This window comes from Arachis hypogaea, chromosome 8 (genome assembly GCF_003086295.3).
Source record: "Arachis hypogaea cultivar Tifrunner chromosome 8, arahy.Tifrunner.gnm2.J5K5, whole genome shotgun sequence".
Taxonomy (NCBI): domain Eukaryota; kingdom Viridiplantae; phylum Streptophyta; class Magnoliopsida; order Fabales; family Fabaceae; genus Arachis; species Arachis hypogaea.
Window position 1 is genome coordinate 16,382,957 of NC_092043.1, and position 21,798 is coordinate 16,404,754.

Sequence of the window (21,798 nt, forward strand, 5' to 3'; positions counted from 1 at the left end):
TAACCTTGCCAATCGTATTTACGGAATAAAGCTGAATGTAAACCATTAATAAACTTGACGATTATAATATACATTACATTTTATGTCTTGGGATTATTCTTAGTGGGGATTACCCCCGTTACACACTACTATACAAGCGGCTTTCTTCGTTCTCGCTTGTAGCATTACTGTCCTTGTAACTGGCTATGTACCTAGCATCACTAAGTAGGGGAGTTATGTCAAAGTCAGTTGCCACTCTCTTACGTGAAGAACCTGGGTGACAACACTGACGAAGAACTTGCAAAATCTCCCTTGTGGAAGGCCTAGATGAGGGTAATGAGCTTGTGCAAATGAGCCCTAGTTTGTAGACAGTAGTCATATCTTCCACGTGGCATGTTTCTTTGATATCCTCATCTAAGACATCAGCAAGACACTTCCCCTCACTGTATTGCCTCCATGCCCAGTCAACTAGGCTGCTTCCATCTTCTCCACATTTAGGCTCTCTTCCAGTCACAAGCTCTAGGAGCACAACCCCAAAACTATATACATCGACTTTCTCATTGATCTTGCTACAATAAGCATATTCTGCAATGCAATTGAATCAACGTTAGATTACTCCACCAAAGTATCAGTTGACGTAAGTTTTCAATTGGCATTGTAAGATATAAATTCATTAATTTATTTCTAGCCAACAGAATCAGTGTTTGAGAAATAAGCATTTTATGACCAAGTTGTGACAGCTCTTGTTTACCTGGTGGAATGTAGCCAAAAGACCCTGCTAAAGCAGACATGGTGTGCAGCTCCCCTGGCTTTAACAGCATCGTGGCGAGTCCAAAATCTGCTATACTAGCCTTGAATTCGGAGTTTAATAGTATATTGCTAGACTTAACATCGCGATGGATGATTGATGGTGAGCACTCGTGGTGCATGTAACATAGGCCTTGTGCAGCTCCAATGGCAATCTTCAACCTCGTTGGCCAACTCAACACCGCATGAGTCCTGTTGGGTGTACTCAAACCAATTGGTGACTTTTTATTCTTTCCATGAAGCCATTTGTCAAGGCTATGATTTTCCATGTACTCATATACAAGAAGCTTTGAGTTCTCACTTGAGTAGCAACACAAGAGTTTCACTACATTAGAATGCCTAATGTTGCCCAAGATTTCAACCTCAGCCATAAACTCTTTCTCCCGCTTGTGATCCACATCCTTGTCACTCCAAATCTGCTTCACAGCAACATACTCACCTGGGCGATTTGAAGCGATCCGGTAAACTTTTCCAAAGCCTCCACTTCCAATAAGGTTGCTGTCTGTCAAGTGTGAGAAGAGATTAATTTCTGTGAGGTCATGCCTCTGGAATGAAGTGAGCCTCCATGTTGAAAGCTTACAGCCACAACTCAGCTTTTTACCCCGTTGCTTTGTCAGCTTGCACAATGCCAAGAGGGCAGCGGCTAACAATACAATGATGATGACCCCAAGAATCAAGGCAAAGAACTTTTTAGATGAATTGCTGGAGTGGGATGAGGTTTTAGTTAAGCAATTAGATAGATTGACTTTTGGATCATAAGCACACAGATTGGGATTGTTCAAGAAACTACTTTCATAGGCGAGGTTGTTAAGCTCATCTGGTATGTTCCCAGAAAGCTTATTATAGGACAAGTTGAGAAAAACAAACCTCAAGTCGCCTAACTGAGTTGGTATTTCACCAGACAACTCATTTTCAGACAAATCCAAGTAAACCAGACTAGGAAGAGTACTCATAGCTAGTGGGATTTGACCTGAAAGGTTGTTTCTTGATAGGGTTAAAGTGTTCAACGACTTCCATGAAATTATGTCGGATGGAAGCGTACCGGAAAGTTGATTCCCATCAAGCATGAGAGTTGTCATCTGAGAAATACCGGTCAATTCTCTTGGAATCTCACCGGAAAGCATGTTGTTTCCTGCCTTAAAAACCACAAGATTCACAACAGAAGAAACACCAAGCAATATTGGACCAGAAAACTTGTTGTCTCTGATCTCCAACCTTGTCATACTCCGGGACAATTCTCTTGGAATCTGACCGGAAAACGAGTTGTTGCTCAGCATCAAGCTCTCAAGGCTCCTCGAAGTCCACAAACTCAAAGGAACCTCCCCTGAAAACCTGTTATTGTGAAGCTGAACTGTGACAAGAGAACTACAATTCCCAAGCCATTGAGGCAAGTCACCACTCAGATCATTGGAGAAAGCCACCACACCCCTCAGAGCACCGCCGTCACACAAATGCTCCGGCAGCCCTCCACTCAACTGATTGCTGTCAACCTCAAACCCCACCAGCCTCGAATGCCTGCCGAATTCCGGAGGCAGAGTTCCATTCAGTTTGTTCCCAAAAACACTAAAATTACTAAGCTTTGGTAATAATCCTAAACCATTTGGAACCTCACCACTCAACTGGTTATAATACAGCAGCAAAGCCGTCAAGTTGTTCAACTTTCCAAAATCTTTTGGTATAGAACCTGTCAAATTGTTCATGCTCAAATCAACCCCAGCCAGGTTCAAAGCTTGCACCGAATTTGGTATCTCACCAAACAACTTATTGTGGTACAGATACAAAAACGTCAAATTTCTTAAAGAAAACAAGCTAGTAGGAATTCTCCCTGTTAAGTTGTTCATTGATAAATCCAACTTTTCAAGATTCTCCAGTTTCGCGAAACTCTGGGGAATCTCTCCAGTCAAGTTGCACTGAGACAGCCACAAGAACTTCAGGTTCGTCAGGTTCCCAAAGTCGACCGGGATCGGCGCAGGGGCAAGACGGTAATTAAAGGCAAGACCAAGGATTTCCAGATTGGAGAGGTTTCCGATTTCTTTTGCTAACGTTCCGTTGAAGTTGTTCTGGAAGAGGTGGAGGGTTCTGAGTTCCGGCAGGTTTCCGATGGCCGGAGGAACGTCGCCGATGAAGCTGTTGCCGCCAAGGTTGAGGTACGTTAGGGTTCTGAGGCGGTCGACGTCATCGGGAATTTTTCCGGCCAGGTAGTTCTGTGAGAGGTCGAGGTAGTTGAGATTGGAGCAATTGTAGAGTGAGGTCGGAAACTCACCGGAGATAGAGTTGTTGGAGAGGTCGAGCTTCGTGAGGTTCCTGAGGCCGTCGCAGATCGTCGGCGCCAGGAGGTTCTTCACGGTGATATCCTTATTGGCGAGGAGAAGCTCCGTGACTGCGCCACCGGTGCACCGGACTTCCTGCCACCCGCACGGAGACGACGACGGCGACGGTTGCCATGATTGTAGTGATGGCGGATCGCCTAGTTGGCGTTTGAAGGTGAGAAGGGTGGTTTGTTCGGTGGTTTGTGAAATGACATCGGAGGACAGTGTGAGGGTAAGCAGGAAGAAGAAATGTAGAGAGAACCTGCGAATGCGGAGGGGTATCTTGGACATTTTCTGTGTGGCGTTCATATTTTTTGCCGGGAAGTCAACGAGGGAATGTTTGGTCAAAATTTTAACATCTTTCTCTCTCTGTCTCTCTCTTTATACGCTCTGAAGAAAATGTTTTGAGAATTTGTGTATATAATTACAAGATTATAATCATTATATATTCTTAAACAAAAGACCTGTTGATGGGAACTATTTGATGAAAATGATTGAAGGGAAGACTACAAATAACTTTGGTTAATATAAAGAGTTTCATTCAAACACGAGTGGTTGAAAAGTGGCACGAGGATAAAAATAATAATGTGATGTCTCATAGCTCATAGGCCATCGTTGAAATTTCTCACTAGACTTTAGTTAGTTAAAATTACAATCAGTATTTATTTCTCTAATTTCCTTTCTACTTTATTGTATTTTATTATGTTCTAGATTATCTATTGTATAGTCACCAAAAAAAAAAAAAAGATTATCTATTGTATGCACTCCTATATGCACTAATATTGAACTTGCTGTACTCGGGATATTTTATTTGCTTCTGAAGACTGAAGAGGCCAAAAAGGTGAAACAAACTAGCAAGTGAAGTCAACCTAAGTAGACTGTTTTGTTTTACATTAGAAATAAAATAACCTAGTTAAGTTATGGGGGGAGTGTAGAAGCATGCGGTTTCCTATATACCAATGTGAAAAAACAGAAGCTGTGATCAGAGAAGCTGCTTCCTCAGTCTATGCCAGGGATGTTCATGAATTAGATCTAATCTGTATATTTGCGATATTTATCTGAATTTGATCTGTATATCCATATATTTATCTAAATTCGATTCACAAATTGTAGATATAAATTCAATCTGCAATGCTATCGGATCGGATGCGGATTTTATGTAAATATTCGCATATCCGTGTATCCGCAAAAATAAAAAAATAAATAAATAAATATTTTTTTATATTTTATTTCAACTAATAATTATCATATATGTTGTATTATTTTAATTTATTATTTAAGAAATATATGTTTAATATTATTTTAAAACTAAACATATTTAAAAAAATAGAAAAAATGAATTTTATTGATATATTTTTTATTAAAAATAAGCTTTTTAAAATAATTTTATGTTTTGCGGATATATCTGATATCTGATCCGATCTGTAAATATACAGATTGGATCGGATCAAAACTTAAAAACTGCAGATATGAGATCCGATCCGATCCAATAATTTTAATGTGAATCGAATCAAAATTTTGGTCATATCCGATCCGCGTTCACTACTAGTTTATGCTTTCTTTTGATACAATATTTAGTTGAATGAAGTCATGAACACATGTTTGCCTTCTAATTAAATCATCATATTGGAAAGTTATGGTTTATTTAAATTTCATTATTAAGTATAAAATCCGTTAAATTATTTATTATCTTTATCAATATGTTATTTTTTAAGGAGTGTTATCCAACTTTTGATACATAAAACGTAAATATTTATTATAAATAAAATGTAGATGTTTATTATAAATAAAAATAAATAGTGTAAGAAATATTTATTAGTAAAAAATGAATATTTTTACTTCTATTTTAATAATATTACTCTTATTTCGACAAATTTATGCACACATATAATGTAAAAAAAATATGTAAAGTAACATTATAAAAAATAAAAGTGACAAATATCTATACTTTTATATTATATATAAAAGAGTTAGTACACAAATTTTTTCTTAAAATGCCATTTATTTTAAAAAATAAAAAAAGTAATCAATATACACATTAATACCTACTTAATTAATACATTAGTAGATATAAGGAAATTTTTTTTAAAGAAATAAATATTAAATTGGTACCTAAAAAATTTTGACACTAATAAAATGGTATTTAACTTTTGTTATTGATAAATAGTTTTTGAAAGATTTTAAAATTTGACAAATATATTTTCGTACTTGTCAAAACACATCTTCGATGAGCACAACACTGACATAACCACCGTGTTTTGGTGACCCCGCAAAACCCTCCCTCTCCAATGTATTTTCCATCCCAATTTTTTTAATTTTTTTATTCTTCTCAGTATTAATTTAAATGTGTTAGTTTCTAAAAAAATAATGTATTGATTTTAAATGAATAATTTTAAATTACATAATACGTCCAAACATTTAAAACTGCTAATCTCCTTTATTATTTCAAAATCATCTATCTTTTTTATCATTAGAAACTTCACATCTTCTCTTTTTAAAAATTTAGTGTAAATAAAAAAAGTTATTAATTTAAAAATATAGATTAAATTAATTAAAGTCAATCTAAATAATAATAAAATATATTAATTTTTATATTTTAAAATTATCCAAATTAAATTATTAATATTTTGGTTTAATTACTCTGTTAGTTCTTATAGTTTTGCAAAATTTTTAATTAGGTCTTTATATTTTTTTTCTTTTTAATTGGGTCCTTCCACCAATTTTTTTTTCAATTAAATCCCTCTTAACAGTAATTGATTTAATTATATTGGGACCCAATTTAAAAAAAATGGTGCAAAAATCCAAATAAAAGAAAAAAAGTATAGGGATCCAATTAAAAATAAAATTTGGTGCAATGGCTCAATTAAAAAAAAAAGTATATAGAGACTTAATTAAAAATTTCGCGAAACTATAAGACCAACAGAGTAATTAAACTTAATATTTTTTATTATTTTCAAAAATTATATTTTTATATTTATAAATACACATATTTCGTTTACACTATAAACAAAATATGTGTATTTTTTTCATATTTTATATATCTCGTTTGCAAACAAGATAAACCCAAATAAAACTAATGAGTTATAGTTCAAATGACATAATCTATTCATACTCATCTAAAAAGTTGCGGGTTTAAGTCTTCCTATTTTTCGTAAAAAAGAAAAAGATAAACCCAAATAAAATCGTGTCTTATCTCGTAACAATCTTAATTCGTTTATACTGTAAAAAAATATATAAAAAATAAAATTTGATAAATATGCTACAAATTATCTATATCTATAAATAAAATATTTAAATTATTTATTTAAAAAAATCCTAAATATAAGACATATAAAATTATAAAACAATGAGTATAAATGTTAATTCATAATTACCAAGAAATTATTCACAGCATAATCCACCTTTCTATAATGACTTGTGTCAAACAGTCGACGCAATTGGCTGATTTTCATTTACTACTTGTGGGTGCGGTGATTTTTTCCCTCCTTACATAATGCTAATAGCATTAATAATTTAATATGGAAGCATATCTGTTCATGTGTTGGTTTAATATTATGGTTCAGATTTAAATAAGTAAAAAAAATTCAATTTAAAGATTGGTCGGTCTTTATTATTTATCCGATCTTTTTAAAGAAGTTAGGTCAGACGAGTAGATAACACTTATTTAAATAAGTAATTGTTTTTTAAATTTTTTATTTATTTTTAAAAGAGATATTTCAATAATCTTAAAATAAAGGACAATTATCCACTTTTAGAAGTAAAATTACTTCAATAATAATTATTAGATCATTATCTATAAATACAATTATACAATTAAATAAAACTAAGTTTCAATATACTTTAAACTTATTTAATCTTTTACTTGACTTAGACATTAAAATATGCAGCTTCCAAACATAAAATCTTTCTCTATCGTTTGGATTTTTTCATTCAAGTCCAATCTATCTATTTTAGATTATCCACGTAACAAGATCTATTTTTAAAGATGTAGAAAACATAAGCCCTAATGTTCAACTTGGCTAGACTTCGTAGTTCGTAGCATCATAAAATGCGATTATAACTTCATTTGGGGTTCTGTAATTATAATAAGTTAGACTATTAATCAACTTTATTTAATTCTAGGGTAAAGTATATTTTTTGTTTCTGAAATTTGATAAAGTTTTATTTTGTTTCAATTTTGTCCCAAAAGTTTTCGATTTGTATTAAATATACCCCTGACGGTTAATTTTTCAAAAAATTTAAAACTAATTCAACAACAATTTTATAAGAACAATCCTCAACACAAACAAATCAAGCATAATTTTTATGCATTATTGTTAAATTGGTTTTAAATTTTTTGAAAATTTAGCCGTCGAAGGTATATTTGATGCAAATCTAAAATTTTTGGGACAAAATTAAAATAAAATAAAACTTAGGAGTATTTTTAAAACTTTTATCAAACTTAAAGGACAAAAAATATACTTTACCCTTAATTCTATATTTTATTTTGATATGGCGTATCTTCGATCGTCTTTGGTTTAATGTATAATTTATATCTTTCAACAAGTCAAAAAGTAAAAAAGTAGAAAAAGTAGGAGACTATGGCATTTCCGAAGCTTTTTGAATTATATTTTATAAAGCTCCACTACAATAATCCTAGTTTAATTTTAATTATCTGAAATTTACATATTAAAATAATAATAAGTAATTGAAAGTTAGTCGTTAATAAATAAATGTTCATTGTTAATGAAGTTCTCCATATATATAACTTAACTTTTGTATCAAACAACAATAATATATACAACATCAATTCTTTTGTTATCTTCTCTTAGATTTAATAGTGCATAATAATCTAATTTAAGTTCTTTAAATAACCAATTAAGTAGTGAGTATAAAAAACAATTATTTTTAGGATCTGGCTAATTAACAGGCAAGAATAATGCTACTAAAAGAATAAAAAATTACTAAAAAATACTTTAAAAGATATTTTTTAATTAAATGATAATTTTTTTGCTCAAGTAAGTTTGTAATTCCTATAAAATACTTATCTTTTAGTTTTGGGACTTATAAAGAATTTTCTTTTAATTTTGTTCCCGTAACACTTAAAATGTTGTGGTTTTATTAACATTTTTTTTCTTTCGCTAACATAAAAATATTGATATGTGACATGTTCTCTCACATCAATGGTTTAGATTCGTACCATGTTATTAGAAAAACTACCAAAAGTACCCATGAAATTTACGAACGCTGACAAAAGTACTCATAAACTAAAAAAATTAATGTTGTATCCATAAAAGATGGATTCTGTATGACAAAAGTATCCAAATCCTAAATTTTTGTTGATTTTTTAATAAAATTTCTAAACTACCCTACACTCAACCTCAACTCATTTTTTCAACCTTTCATAACCCAATCTGCACCAATTCTTGCCATGGAGTCCGAAACTACTCCTACAACAAATCAGACCGAAATCAATGGTAGTGGTGGTGGTGGTGAAGGATCGGACCTCAACCGATTCACTTATAAGTACAATTCATATCCAAACCAAATCTATCAAACACCAAAAAATACTCAACATATAAAAAATTTTAAATTCATTCATCCAATTTCAATTCACTTTAGCAAAACTAGAAGTAGAAACAGCCATCAACTATAAAAAACCAACAAATATATTCATCAAATTTAAAATTTATTTCAACAAAAATCAGAAGTAGAAGTAGCCATAAACCTGATCTTCTATAAATCAATCTCAACCTTTCTAAAAAATAGAAGCAAATTTAAAAAAAATAGAACAATATCATTTTAGTATAGTAACTAAATCAATTTCTGAAAAAAAGAAAAATAAAATAAAAAATGTTTAAAAAAAAAGAAATACCTTTTCTTTGCTAGCTATAACATCGTCAATGGCAGAACCTCCATCCACGGTGCCACCTCCCTTTCTTCTTTGATTTCTTTTTACCAAACCCTCTTCCTGCATGCAAAAGCACCACGACCCCTCTCTCTTCTAGGCGTGTGACGATGGTATTCTCCTCTGCTAAGTCAGGCGCGCCACGATGACGTTCTCCTCGGCTGCAGCAGGTGCGCCACGGCGATATTCTCCTCAGGTTGGGTCACAGGCGCGCGATGAAGGTGTTGTAGTCACCTTAAGAGTGAAAGGGAGAATAAGACTCTGTGAAGATTTTTGAGAGAGGGATAAGTGAGGAGATAGGAAGAAGTGAGAAGAGAAGGAGTGACGGTAGAATAAGGTAAGGGTGGGTAGTTTGAGAATTTTATTAAAAAATTAATAAAAATTTAGAATTTGGATACTTTTATCATACGGAATCCATCTTTCATGAGTATTGCGTTAATTTCCTTAATTTATAGGTACTTTTGTCAGCGTTCATAAACTTCATATTATTATTTAACTTATCAAGTTAACACTAAATCAAATAACTGAACTAGCTATTAGTGGACTACAAATAAAAATTTCACAAGTATCAAAATAAAAAAAAGGTATTTTATAACGAAAAAAAAAAACTTATTTAAGTTTAAATATTTTTATATTTTTAATATATTAAATTCATAATAAAATTTAAAATCTTTATTACTGTCTTTTTATAAGTGGTCTTATTAATATATTTTTTAACTATTTCTTTTTATATTCAATAGTATAAATGCCTTTTTATTTTATACTTACTTTATCTAAAAATTAACTACTTTGTTAGATGTATATTATAATCGATCAAACATTAAAATTAACTGATAATACAAAATATACATAAAAATATAAAATATACATTAAAAATAAATTAAATAACATATATTTATACATAAATATATTATAATTAATTTAATAATTAATTTTAGTATACAAATAATATCTTTAAAAAACCAAAGTCATTATTATGCAAAACAAATCATTCAAAGAAAAAAAATCTCGGAAATATTGTGCTTGATTACAGTAATAATATCTAGGGGAAAATTTAAATATTTTCTTTTAATTAATAAACGCATTACAAATAGATTAAAAACTTTAACAATGTTTAACTTATTACAAAAAAATATTAAATGCTTTAACTAATATTTTAGCACACTTATTAATAATACTCCAATATCTAATATGCTCGAAATCAAACTAGAAATAATTATTAGCTAATTGGAAAGGAAGGCTTCTAAATAAAGCAGGGAGACTTTGCCTGATCAATTCTGTTGCAGCATCCATTCCTGTCTATCATATGCAGGTATATTTTTTTTCAAATTGGGTTTGCGATAAATTATCTTCTATGATGAGACAGTTCCTTTGGAAGGGTCAAGTTGATGGTAGAGGTCTTTCTCTTGTTAATTGGAGGACCGTGATCACTCCAAAAAAATTTGGTGGCCTGGGTGTTAGAGACCCTGCGTGTGTTAATATAGCTTTACTTGGTAAATTGGTGTGACAACTTTTTTATTGTCAGGACAAGCCTTGGGTTGCTCTATTGAGGGCGAAGTATATGAGGAATGAGGGAGTTTTAGATGGCCCTGTCCCTTGCAATGCTTCTCATGTTTGGAAGAGTATCTCAAAGGCTTTTGGTGCTCTTAAGGATGCCTTCTCTTGGTGCGTTGGGTCACTTGATCAATCTTTTTGGTTTGACAATTGGAGTATTGAGGGCCCAATTGCTCAAGATGTCCCTTTTGTACATATATCTGACTCTGATTTAACTATTAGAGACGTTTGGAAAGATGGTCAATGGAATCTCCATGATATTTTCTCTATCATTCCAGAAGATGTCAAACAGCGTTTGAATGCTTATAATCCGGATTTGAATGCTGGGGAGAGTTCGGGTTGGTCGTGGGGTGTGGCATCTTCTAGACTCTACTCAGCTAGGAGTGGGTACAGTTGGCTAGCCAAAAGAAAGTTTGACTGGAATGAGCATGATAATTGGTTGTGGGTATGGCGTCTGCATATTCCTGAGAAGTATAAGTTCTTGATTTGGCTCAGTCTCCATAATGCTATTCCTACAGCAGAGTTTCGTTTGGGTCGTGGTTTAGCTTTATCTAGCACCTGTCATCGGTGTCAGAATGGTTCTGAATCCACTCTTCATTGTCTTCGGGAGTGCCCTAGTGCCAAGGAGGTCTGGACCCTTTTAGGCTTGTATTCAGATAACTCGAATTTACATGATTGGCTCTACAGAGGTGCAAGGAGTGGAGATGCTTTTCTTTTCTTTTCGACTATCTGGTGGATTTGGAGAAGCAGAAATCATGACTTATTTAATATAGATGATTCATGGAGTGCTAGTAAAGTGGTGAGTTTGATTCGTAGTTCAGTAAGGGAGTTTCACACTATTTTTGCTATGCATCAATCTCTGTCTCCTCCTTCACTTTGTTTGCATTGGGTTCCACCTCCAGTTCATTCTGTTAAATTGAATTGTGATGCTAGTTGGTTTGCTCCTTTTGGCTATGCTGGTTTTGGTTGTATTATTCGCAATCCTGATGGATGTTGGTTGAAAGGTTGCACTGGAAAAGTCGAAGTGTGCAGTGTTCTTTTTGCTGAATTGTATGCAATTTGGAGAGGTTTACTTCTTGCTTGGGAGAGTGGATTTCGTGAGGTTATTTGTGAAACAGACTGTTTAGAAGCTCTTTTCTTGGTAAACCAAAGAATGCTTAGTAAGGATATTCCGGAATGGGATTTGACAAAGCATATTCAGGAGGTTATGAATTGGAATTGGAGAGTCTCTATTCTTTTAATTCAGAGGACTGCAAATAGTGTTGCAGATTGTATGGCTAAAGCAACTGCTTCTGTCGCGGACATTCACTCGAATTGGAGCCAACCATGGAGTGAACTTCAACATCTAATAGATTTAGATATGACCCTAGCCAATTAATTTGGTTTTGTCTCTTTTTTCTTTCTTTTCTATTTAGTCACCAAAAAAAAAACTAGAAATAATTAGTCATCCACTCTTTCCACAAGCTAGTTGAAGATATCATGATGGCTCACGAGGCACTCATGATTCATGACCCAATTTACACCAAGTGGTTGTGTTAGTAAGGTTCCATTATCACATCATTAATCATTAATTAATTATTGTAATGAAAATTATAACTAGAAGGCTGCATCTTTCATGTCTATCATCATCACCACCTAAAAATTGCGTTGGTCAAACTTTATTTCCAAGGCTGCATATTCCTTTCTATTTCTCTTATCCTTATTATAAATTGATTTATTTCAATTTTGAAAATGATATAAAAACACTGTATCAATAATGTACCAAATTAAAGCAAAAGCCAAAGAAATTTAAGTGGTCAAAATTCAAAATACTCGTGCTCTTGCATGTACTTTATATGCACTTTCTCGGTTTCTCCTGCAGCTTCATTTGGAAAATATATTATGATTTATGTGGTTAACAATGTATAAAATTAACTGAATATATAATAATTAAACTAGAGTGATCGGGTTTTTTTTTTATAAAAAAAAAAAGAAAAGAGGCCTTCAGGAGGAAAAAACATGGCCGTGTTTAATATATTTTCTTTGAATAAATAATATAATAAATTAATCATATTATTTATTTTATATTTATATTAATTCTAAAATAATAAGTGATACTTGTTTAATTTAAATTATTCAAAAAAAAATTATTTTTATTTTTACCACGTAAGATCAGTTTAGAATTACTTCATATAATGCGCAATTACTTAACATAGACAGTTTCATTATTATATATATATATATATACTTGCTGTTTTATTTTCAAATTATTTCTTCAATTAATAGAAGAAAGGGAATAAATACGTATATATATATATATATATATTGGAAGGACAATGTATAAAATTAATTTAAAATTATTTTATTTTATATTCATTAGTTATTTTTAAAATAAATATATAATATTAAATATAATAAATATGTAATTTTTAGATATTATATATATTGATTACTGCTCATTAATATTTATCTCTTTGAATGGAAAATTTTTTGAAATAAAAAAAATATATTTTTTAAAACAAATTTTTTTATCTTTATTTTTTTGAAATTCATTTTTTTTAAGTTGGAACAAGTTCGTTTGGCGAACTTTATTGAAACTAACAAGTATGTTCATTGGCACGGTAAAATTGTTCCTATTTTGTACAAATTGAAAGGTATATTTTTATTTTTCTACTTAATTCACATAATTTTAAATTTTAAAATTTTTAATTTAAAATTTAAATAGATATAATTTAATTTAATTTGATAAAAATAAATATAGTCATATTATTATATTCATATGTTTATTCAATTTCAAAAAATTAACGATTTAAAATTTATAATTTTAAATTAAAAATTTAATGTGCTTATATTATTTTTAAATTAAAAAATTGTAAATAAAAGCACTCTTTCAATGGATTAGATACTTAGTGTTCGGATAACTAATTAAATCAGCAATTTAAATCTTCTAATAATATAATAATTTGATTATATGATTCTACAGAGACAAATGGATAATTTTAAGAATATTGTATTAAAATGGACAGGTTATATAAAGATAAATGTTAGACTTATTTTAATTTAATTTTTTTTAATATATAACATTGAATTTAAGATGAGAATTATAACATTTTATAATATAATAGAAAGCATCCTGCTTTGCTAGAGTGTTTTTGGTTCTGCTAGAGTTTTGCAGATAAATTTTTATTTTTAAAATTAATTTTATGGTGTATTTTAGGTCTATTATGATAATCTCATCTATCTTTCATGAACAGAATAAAAATCAATTAGAAGAAAAAGAAGAACAAGTAATTTACTTTGGAGATAAAAACATTAAAGAAGAATTAGAAAAATGCTCTAAAAATCTAGTAGGGTGATTTTTGGCAAATCAACCATTCAGTGTATGTACTCTAGAAGCAGCATTCCGATCAATATGAAGACAGCCAGAGGATTTTAAAATTCAAGATCATGGAGGTAATCTTTTCCAATTCTTCTTTGATGTTAAAATTGAGCTACTCAAAGTGGAAGGAGCCCCTTAGCTTTTCAAAAATTATATTTTGAATATAAGGTGATGGAGTCAAGATATACAGATAACAGATTTAAAATTTTTCTATGTCCTATATGGATACAACTGTGAAAAATGCCTGAACATTGCAAGACTATAGGGCTGGAGAGACGATAGAAAACGTAATGAATGCAGGAATTTTTTCTATGAGGAGTAAGGAGGAAAGAATTATGAAAATACAATATTAATGGACATAATCAAACTTCTAAAACGAAAACTCAATATCTCTCGTAGCAACAGTAAAGTTATTTATCTCACCTCAAATATGAGATGATTGATAATTTTTGCTATTGTTGTGGGAGTATTGGGCATGAGGTTAGGGCATGTAATACTCATTTGGAGCAGATAGCAAAAGGAGAAACAAAGGAGAAGAAATGGGTGGTATGGCTTAGAGCGGATCAGTTTGGATGACGTCTAGAGAATAAAAGAGAAATAAAAATCCAAACTGCCCCAATATAGTGAGGGAGGGAGAGAAAAAAAACAAAAAAAAACTAATTCCAGTGAGCCTAATCAAAAGCTTCGCTAGTCTTTTTGTTCAAGAGGAAAATTCTCAATGCAGAGGACAAGACAATGAAGTACAAAGCAACCCTAAACTGCTAACACAAGAAGGAAATAAGGGGGAGACACAAGAAAGAAATGAGATATTGGAAGAAAGAAGATCTAGTACCGAAAATGCAACAGCAATAGTTCATATTACTACACAAGAAAACTCGTTCACGTTTGGTGCAAAGGAGGGTGAAGGGGGACATTAAGGAGCTAGGAAACAGAATTTAAAGTAGTTAGTAAGAAAGACCCACACCCACAAATCTATTACAGGAGTTAAAAGGAGGTTTGGAAGTTCAAGAGAAAGCTCTAATGAAAATAAGCAATGCCAAGATGATGTGGGGAAAGTGAATAAAGGGGAGGGTGCCACCCAACAATTGGAACCTAAGGAGGGATGAAGATGATGATGTGGAACTGTCGGGGTTTGGAGAAACCCCTAACAGTTCACAACATAAAAGGGATTAACAAAACTCATTCTCTCGAGGTTTTATTCCTATGTGAAACAAAGAATAACTCCTCGACTGTGGAAGGTGTGTTGCGAAAGTGTGGTTTCAATTCTATGTTTACAATTGGCCCAATTGATATGGCGGGATGATTAGTAATTACGTGAAAAGAAGAGATCATAATGCAAATTGTGGAGCATGATTCCTTCTTTATTTACTTCAAAATGGAGGATAAGCAAGGTAAAATGAAATGGAAGGTGATGAGTGTCTACTTGCACACTGAAGAAGGAATAAGGGCGCGACAATTTAATAAACTTCTGAAAATTTTTGAAAGAGGGGGTGAGAGTATTATAGTGATGGGTGATTATAATGCAATCCGTTCCAATCATAAAAAAGAAGGTGGCCGAATTATGACTGCAACTTCCATCCAGCAGTTCAATGATTTTATCGATTCTAGGAGGTTAGTAGACATGGGATATGAGGGTGATAAATTCACATGAAGCAATAGACAATTTGAAAGGAACTTTATTAGAGAAAGGCTGGTCAGAGTCTTAGTTATGAATAGATGGCAAACTGAATTTTTAGCGGCTGTTGCGAAGCATCTAGAGGACACAAGTTCTGATCATATATCATTACTTTTCTGTTCGAGGATGGAGAAAAGGAGGGAAAAGCGTCGTTTCAGGTTTCAAGAACGCTGGTGTGAGAATGAAGAGGTTATTAATCTAATCAAAAGGTCTTGGAAGGTCAACATTCAAGGCTCACCAATGTACAAGTTAGCTAGAAAACTAAAACATTACAGGCATAAGATTGTTGAATGGCAAAGAACCTCTTCCTCTAACTCACAAACTCATATTCAGCACCTTAAGGACTAGATTGTTCAAGAATCCAATAAAGGTTCCGAAGCGAATGAAAGTAGTATTCGAATATGGGAAGCAAAACTAGAGGAGGCATTGGAGCAAGAGGAATAAGAACACTAATTTTTTTCATTTCAAATTTCAAGTCAGGAATAGAAAAAATAAGTTAGTAGAGTTGGAGGATGAAGATGGTGGAGTTGCTAATGATCTGGAGGGTATGGGGGCAGTAGCGTAAACATACTTTGAAGATCTCTTTGCTACTAGCCAACCTAGAAACCTGGAAGTCGAGTTGCAAGGTATACCCAACAAGATAAATGCAACCATAGACAAGTTCCTGATTCGACCAGTTACTGAAGCAGAAATAAAAACAACAGTTTATTCAATCAACCGTTTCTCCTATCCGGGGGAGGATGGTTTTACAACCAGATTTTTTTAATTCTTTTGGGAGAATATCAAAGATGACGTGGTTCAGGCAGTAAATAATTTTTTTTCGTAGGTAAAATTCTTAAATCCTTCAATCAAACACATGTCTGTCTTATTCCAAAAATACTAAATACTAAATCTATGAAGTATGTTTGACCTATAAGTTTAAGCACCATTTTTTACAAAATAATTTTTCAAATTCTGGTCCATAAACTACAAACTGTGATGAACAGAATTATAAGTGATCTCCAGAGTGCTTTCATCAAAGGCAGGTTGATTAGTGATAACATATTGATTGCTCATGAATATATACATTTTTTGAAAAATAAGAATTATGGAGATTATGATATGGCATTGAAGTTAGATATGAGTAAGGCCTATGATCGGGTTGAATGGAGTTTTGTGTGGATTATAATGCAGAAATTAGGAGTTTGTGAAAAATTAATGGTTTGGATAAAGGAACTTATGACAATAGTATCCTATTCTGTTACTGTAGAAGGTCAACCTCAGTTTTTTCAAGCCATGTAGAGGGTTACGACAAGGTGACCCTCTATCCCCCTATCTATACCTATTTTGTGCAGAGAAACTCTCTCATCTGCTCCACAAATAAAAACAAAGACTAAAATTTTTCGGGTTGAGGCTCAATCAGAGGTGTCCTAGAATCAACTATTTATTTTTCGCAGATGATTCAATACTTTTCAGTAAAGCAAGTGAGGAAAAATGTCAAAACTTGCTTCGAATTTTACAGGTTTATGAAAAAATAAGTGAACAAAAGGTTAATCTTGATAAGTCATCTGTCTTTTTTAGCAAAAATACACCAGTTCACATCCGCGATTAGCTAGCTCAAATTCTTTTAGTACCACACATTGAAAATCAGAACAAATATCTAGACCTTCTAGTAGTGATTCAGAGATTCAAGAAGGCTACTTTCAACTACATTAAGGATAGGGTGAATCAAAAATTGAGTTATTGAAAACGAGCTCTTTTATCTACTAGTGTCAGAGAAGTGTTAATTAAGACTATGGCTACGGCAATTCTTATTTACACTCTAAGCTGTTTTAAACTACCAGAAATTCTCTTTGAAGAAATTCAAAGAGCCATCCTACAATTTTGATGGGGCCAAAAGGAGTCTGAACGGATAATGCAATGGATTGGTTGGAGAATTACTTGCAGACTAAAGAATCAATGAAGACTCAACTTCAAAGACCTTAAACGCCTTTAATCTAGCAATATTAGCAAAGCAAGGATGGTGTCTACTCTCCAGGCCAAACTTTCTTATCAGTAAAGTTTACCAAAGTAAGTATTATCAAAATTCCGGTTTCCTAAGAGTAGAAACATGTACAAATTTCTCTTGGAAGTGTACAAAGGTCTATCTATTCAAATTATGGAGTATTCATGGGTTAGAAACTATATAGCCATCACTCTTAATCTCTCATAATATATAGAAGAAAGTCCAGAGAGAGTTTCGGACCTAATCCTACCTAACAAGTCATGGAATCAATCACCAATTCAATCAATCTTCAGCCTAAAAATTGCTACAGCGATCCTCAACACACAGATACATGAAACCGAAGATAGAGTTACATGAATAAAAGAAAAAGGTGGTAGTTTCACTGTGAACTCGGCATACAGGATAAGCTTCTAATTTTTTCACCCACCTTTGGAATACCTGCCAAAACAGTGCCAATACAAAACATTATGGTCTAATTTGTGAAAAATAAACTGTCATCTAAAAATTAAGAACTGCCTTTGAAAGATTATACATGAGGGACTACCGGTTCTTCAGAAGATCCAATCCCGAATTCAATTAGTGAACCTAATTTGCCGGCGGTGCAACAAGTTGAGGAATCGACCCTTCATTGCTTCTAGGAGTGCACAAAATCGAAAGATGTTTGGCAAGCAGCAAATCTGCCAACACCAGACGAGCAAGAAAAAAAACCTAGAAATGGTAAATAAAATTGAAAAATGAGTTGAGAAGAAATGAAGTAACTAAAGAAAGAAGAGAACTTGCAGCAAACATTACTTAACAGATTTAAAAAATCAAAAACTTTCTCATTTTTTAAAGGCTATCAAATCTCCCTATCTGAGGTCTTGACAGCAACTCGAAAGACTATGGAAGAGCGTCGAAGAATCTGAAAATCTCATTTTTTCTTTTCTTTTTTACACTGAGATATATATTAAATTTTTGGTGGATCTAACCGTTTTTTATTTTTGTCTGTAGTCTATTTTAAACCATCTATTTTCATTAATAAAAATTATATCCTACTGATGAAAAAAAAATTAAGATGAGAGTTAAATATCAAATTGATTTGAAATATTTAACTTGTTAAATATCAAATTAATATTGATTTTATAATAAAATTAGAATATGAATATTTCAAGTTAGTAAATGACATTATTAATTGGTATTTGATGAGCACAATATGAGTAAATATATTTCAAGTTAGTAAATGACATTATAATAAAACTAATCATATATATATATATATTTATTTTATATATGTATACTTGAAGCAGGCAAGTAAATATTTAAATTATCAATCAAATTTATTACTCTTAAACTTATTAACTTTTAAAATTTTAGAGAAATGTTGTATCAAGAAAAATTTATTTGTGTTGCTGACTTGATTCTTTTTTATGTAATCTAAAAATCTATTATTACTTTAGATCGTACGAAATTATTTTTTATTATTATATATTAGTGAATATATTTTTATTATCAAACTTGTAAATGTAGTGAGTGTGAATAATAATAATAATAATAATAATAATAAATTTATTTTTAATTGGAAATGGATTTAGTTATTATTTTTTCTCAATATTCTATTTTTAAAAAAATACAAGTATGTTTGTTTAAATTAAAAAAATTTAGAATAATAAGAGTATTGTTATTTATAATTTGTTAATTTAACAATAATATAAGTACATTGATTTTTTAATTTAAAATTATCAATTTAAAATTGTATGAATATAATAATACGATTATGTTTATTTTTATTAAATTAAATTAAATTATTAATTTAGATTATATTTATTTAAATTTTAAATTAAAAATGTTATAATTTAAAAATTAAAATTATGTAAATTAAATAAAAAATAAAATTATACCAATACGATCTAAATGGTACATAAATAAAAACAAATTCGTCACACCAATAATAGACGAACTTGTTAGTTTCAATAAAATTTATTGATGTAATAGACGAACTTCAATAAAATTTGTAAATTTGTCCATACAATTTATGAGGTTGTTCCAACTAAAAAAAACAAATTTTAAAAAATAAAAATTAAAAAATTTGTTTGAAAATTAATTATTTTTTTAAAATTTATTTCAGAAATTTTTTCCCATTTGAATATACCTGTTTCGTGACCAACTAATGACACTAGTCTTAGTTGATTAATGCTCTTTAATATATCTACCCCATATCGGAGTAGTTACCTGTAGAAAGTGGTATAAATTGTTTAGATTTTCTTTGGATAGATTGCAAAAATCAAGAATTTGCTTCAATCTAGAAGGAATAAATGTGACCTCAGTGGTAGATATTTCATATTTATTTATTAAAATAAAATAATAAATTGATCTTTTACTTTTAAATCTAATTCTGTTTTAGTTTTTAATATTTAAAATATTTTATTTAAATTAAAAAAATAATTTAATTTTAATATAATCCAACTGTAAAGTTAATATTAAATAATTAATGTTACTATTTAACTAAATTTTAATATCCTTTCCTAAATAAAAAATACAAATTTAAAAAATACATGATTAGTTTGCGAGCCACTAATCTTAGTTCAAACACATGGAAAATATTGTCGAGAACTTATTTTTTGCGAAAAAATTCACCAGAAAAAACAAGGATAAGACCATCGTCACCTCAAAATTTCTCTCGATAACTAAAGAGTTTGGTTATATAATTTTTTTATATTTAAAAATTAAGTTTTATTAATTATTTAATATTTAACTTTATAATAGGACTATATTAAAATTAAATAAATTTTTTTTAATTTAAATAAAATACTTTAAATATTAAAAACTAAAATAACTTAATCGTAAGAACTAATTTACTATTTTATTCTATTTATTATTTATGTGCAATGCATGCAGAAACACACAAACATTGGTGTTGATGTTGATGGAAAATAAGGTAGGGCTATAAATTGAAATTTTTTTATTAAAAATACGAAATTTAAATTTTTAATATATTTATTAAATAAAAAATTTAAAATTTTTTACTAATAATAAATTTAACATGTACCCTTTAACAATTTTTAGGATATATATTAATTAAACTCAATAATAAAATATTTGCATTTTGCACCCTTGAAGTCAATTTTTATTTCGAAGTCTAGGTAGTAATCTTGGATTCTGGGTATCTGGTTCACCTATATTAAGGGCCACATGATGTATATATAATCCTTAAATATTGAGATTATAAATTGTTCTTTTATAGAAATTATACTAAATTTAAGTTTTTAATATATTTATTAAAATAATTTTTTTATTAATAATAATTTCAATATATATTATTATATATGCTGAATTTTCGCCACTGGAAAAAAAACAGAATCTAAGAAACATTAATCGAGAAGAAAGTGACTGATACTATACTATACAGAATGGAGCAGAAATGTCAGTTAATACTAACGTTCACGGAGCAAGAGTCAATGGTCGTCAAGGGCATTATTATTATTATTATTATTATTGGCTTATTTAATTATTTTCCAAAAACATAACATCATGATTTTATTCTATGGTTTAGGTGATACAAGTCAAAGAAGAACTAGAACATGTCGGAGAAGCCAAGGTAAATATTTGTTCAAATCCAGTAGTTGTATCAAATTAAGTGGAGTTCACCAACCGCTTTTTAATTTTGCTATGATACCATACACTCTCTAAAACAATATGTTTATTTTTTTTATGTGTTATATTTTAATGAGTATTTATTTATTTTAAATTTTTTTTTTGTGAGAGAATAATAGGTGAGGGAGGAGAGTCCGGTGTGAGTAGAGGAGAAGGTCCGAGGACAGCACACAATGAGAATGAGCATTTCAAGAAGAATAAGGGGAAGAGCATGGGGAGGGTTGCGCCAGGTGCTATGGAGGATTTGCGTAAAGGTAGTCATAGTGGGATTCAAAGGATATCTTTTCGCGATAAGGTTATTGGTTCTTCACAAGTAGCGGGACAACGCAGAGTAGATGGGTTAGAAGGGGACGCCTTAGCAATGGTAACGGGGAAGCAAGGTGACTCCAAGCCGCCAACAATAACTTTCACTGACGAAGCCAGGATTTCTCTTTCAGAGTCTTACAACGAAGCTATTGTGATTAAAGTTCTGGGAAAACACTTCAGTTATATGGCATTGGTTCATAAACTGAAGGGGATATGGAGACTCAAGGGTGACTACGAGGTTCTCGACGTGGGCTTTGGTTATTTCCTAGTCAAGTTTGATCACAACGAGGACAGAGAGAAGGTCCTGTT

General features: G+C 31.0%; 1 protein-coding gene across 1 annotated transcript; it reads right to left on the minus strand.

The window, feature by feature from the left end:
• Positions 1–17: 17 nt before the first annotated feature.
• Positions 18–3,957, minus strand: LOC112706325 (uncharacterized). Its single transcript, XM_025757578.3, has 2 exons — positions 731–3,957; positions 18–564 (listed from the first exon to the last, which is right to left on the minus strand). The coding sequence occupies exons 1-2, from the start codon at positions 3,402–3,404 to the stop codon at positions 119–121; spliced, it is 3,120 nt and encodes a 1,039-aa protein (XP_025613363.1). The 5' UTR covers positions 3,405–3,957; the 3' UTR covers positions 18–118.
• Between the last annotated feature and the right edge of the window lie 17,841 nt (positions 3,958–21,798).

Excerpts from the sequence above, each read along its gene's own strand:
- LOC112706325 (XM_025757578.3), bottom strand. The coding sequence starts at position 3,404 with ATGAACGCCACACAGAAAATGTCCAAGATACCCCTCCGCATTCGCAGG. Across the intron at positions 565-730 it reads TTTTGGCTACATTCCACCAG|AATATGCTTATTGTAGCAAG; the intron begins GTAAACAAGAGC and ends ATTGCATTGCAG.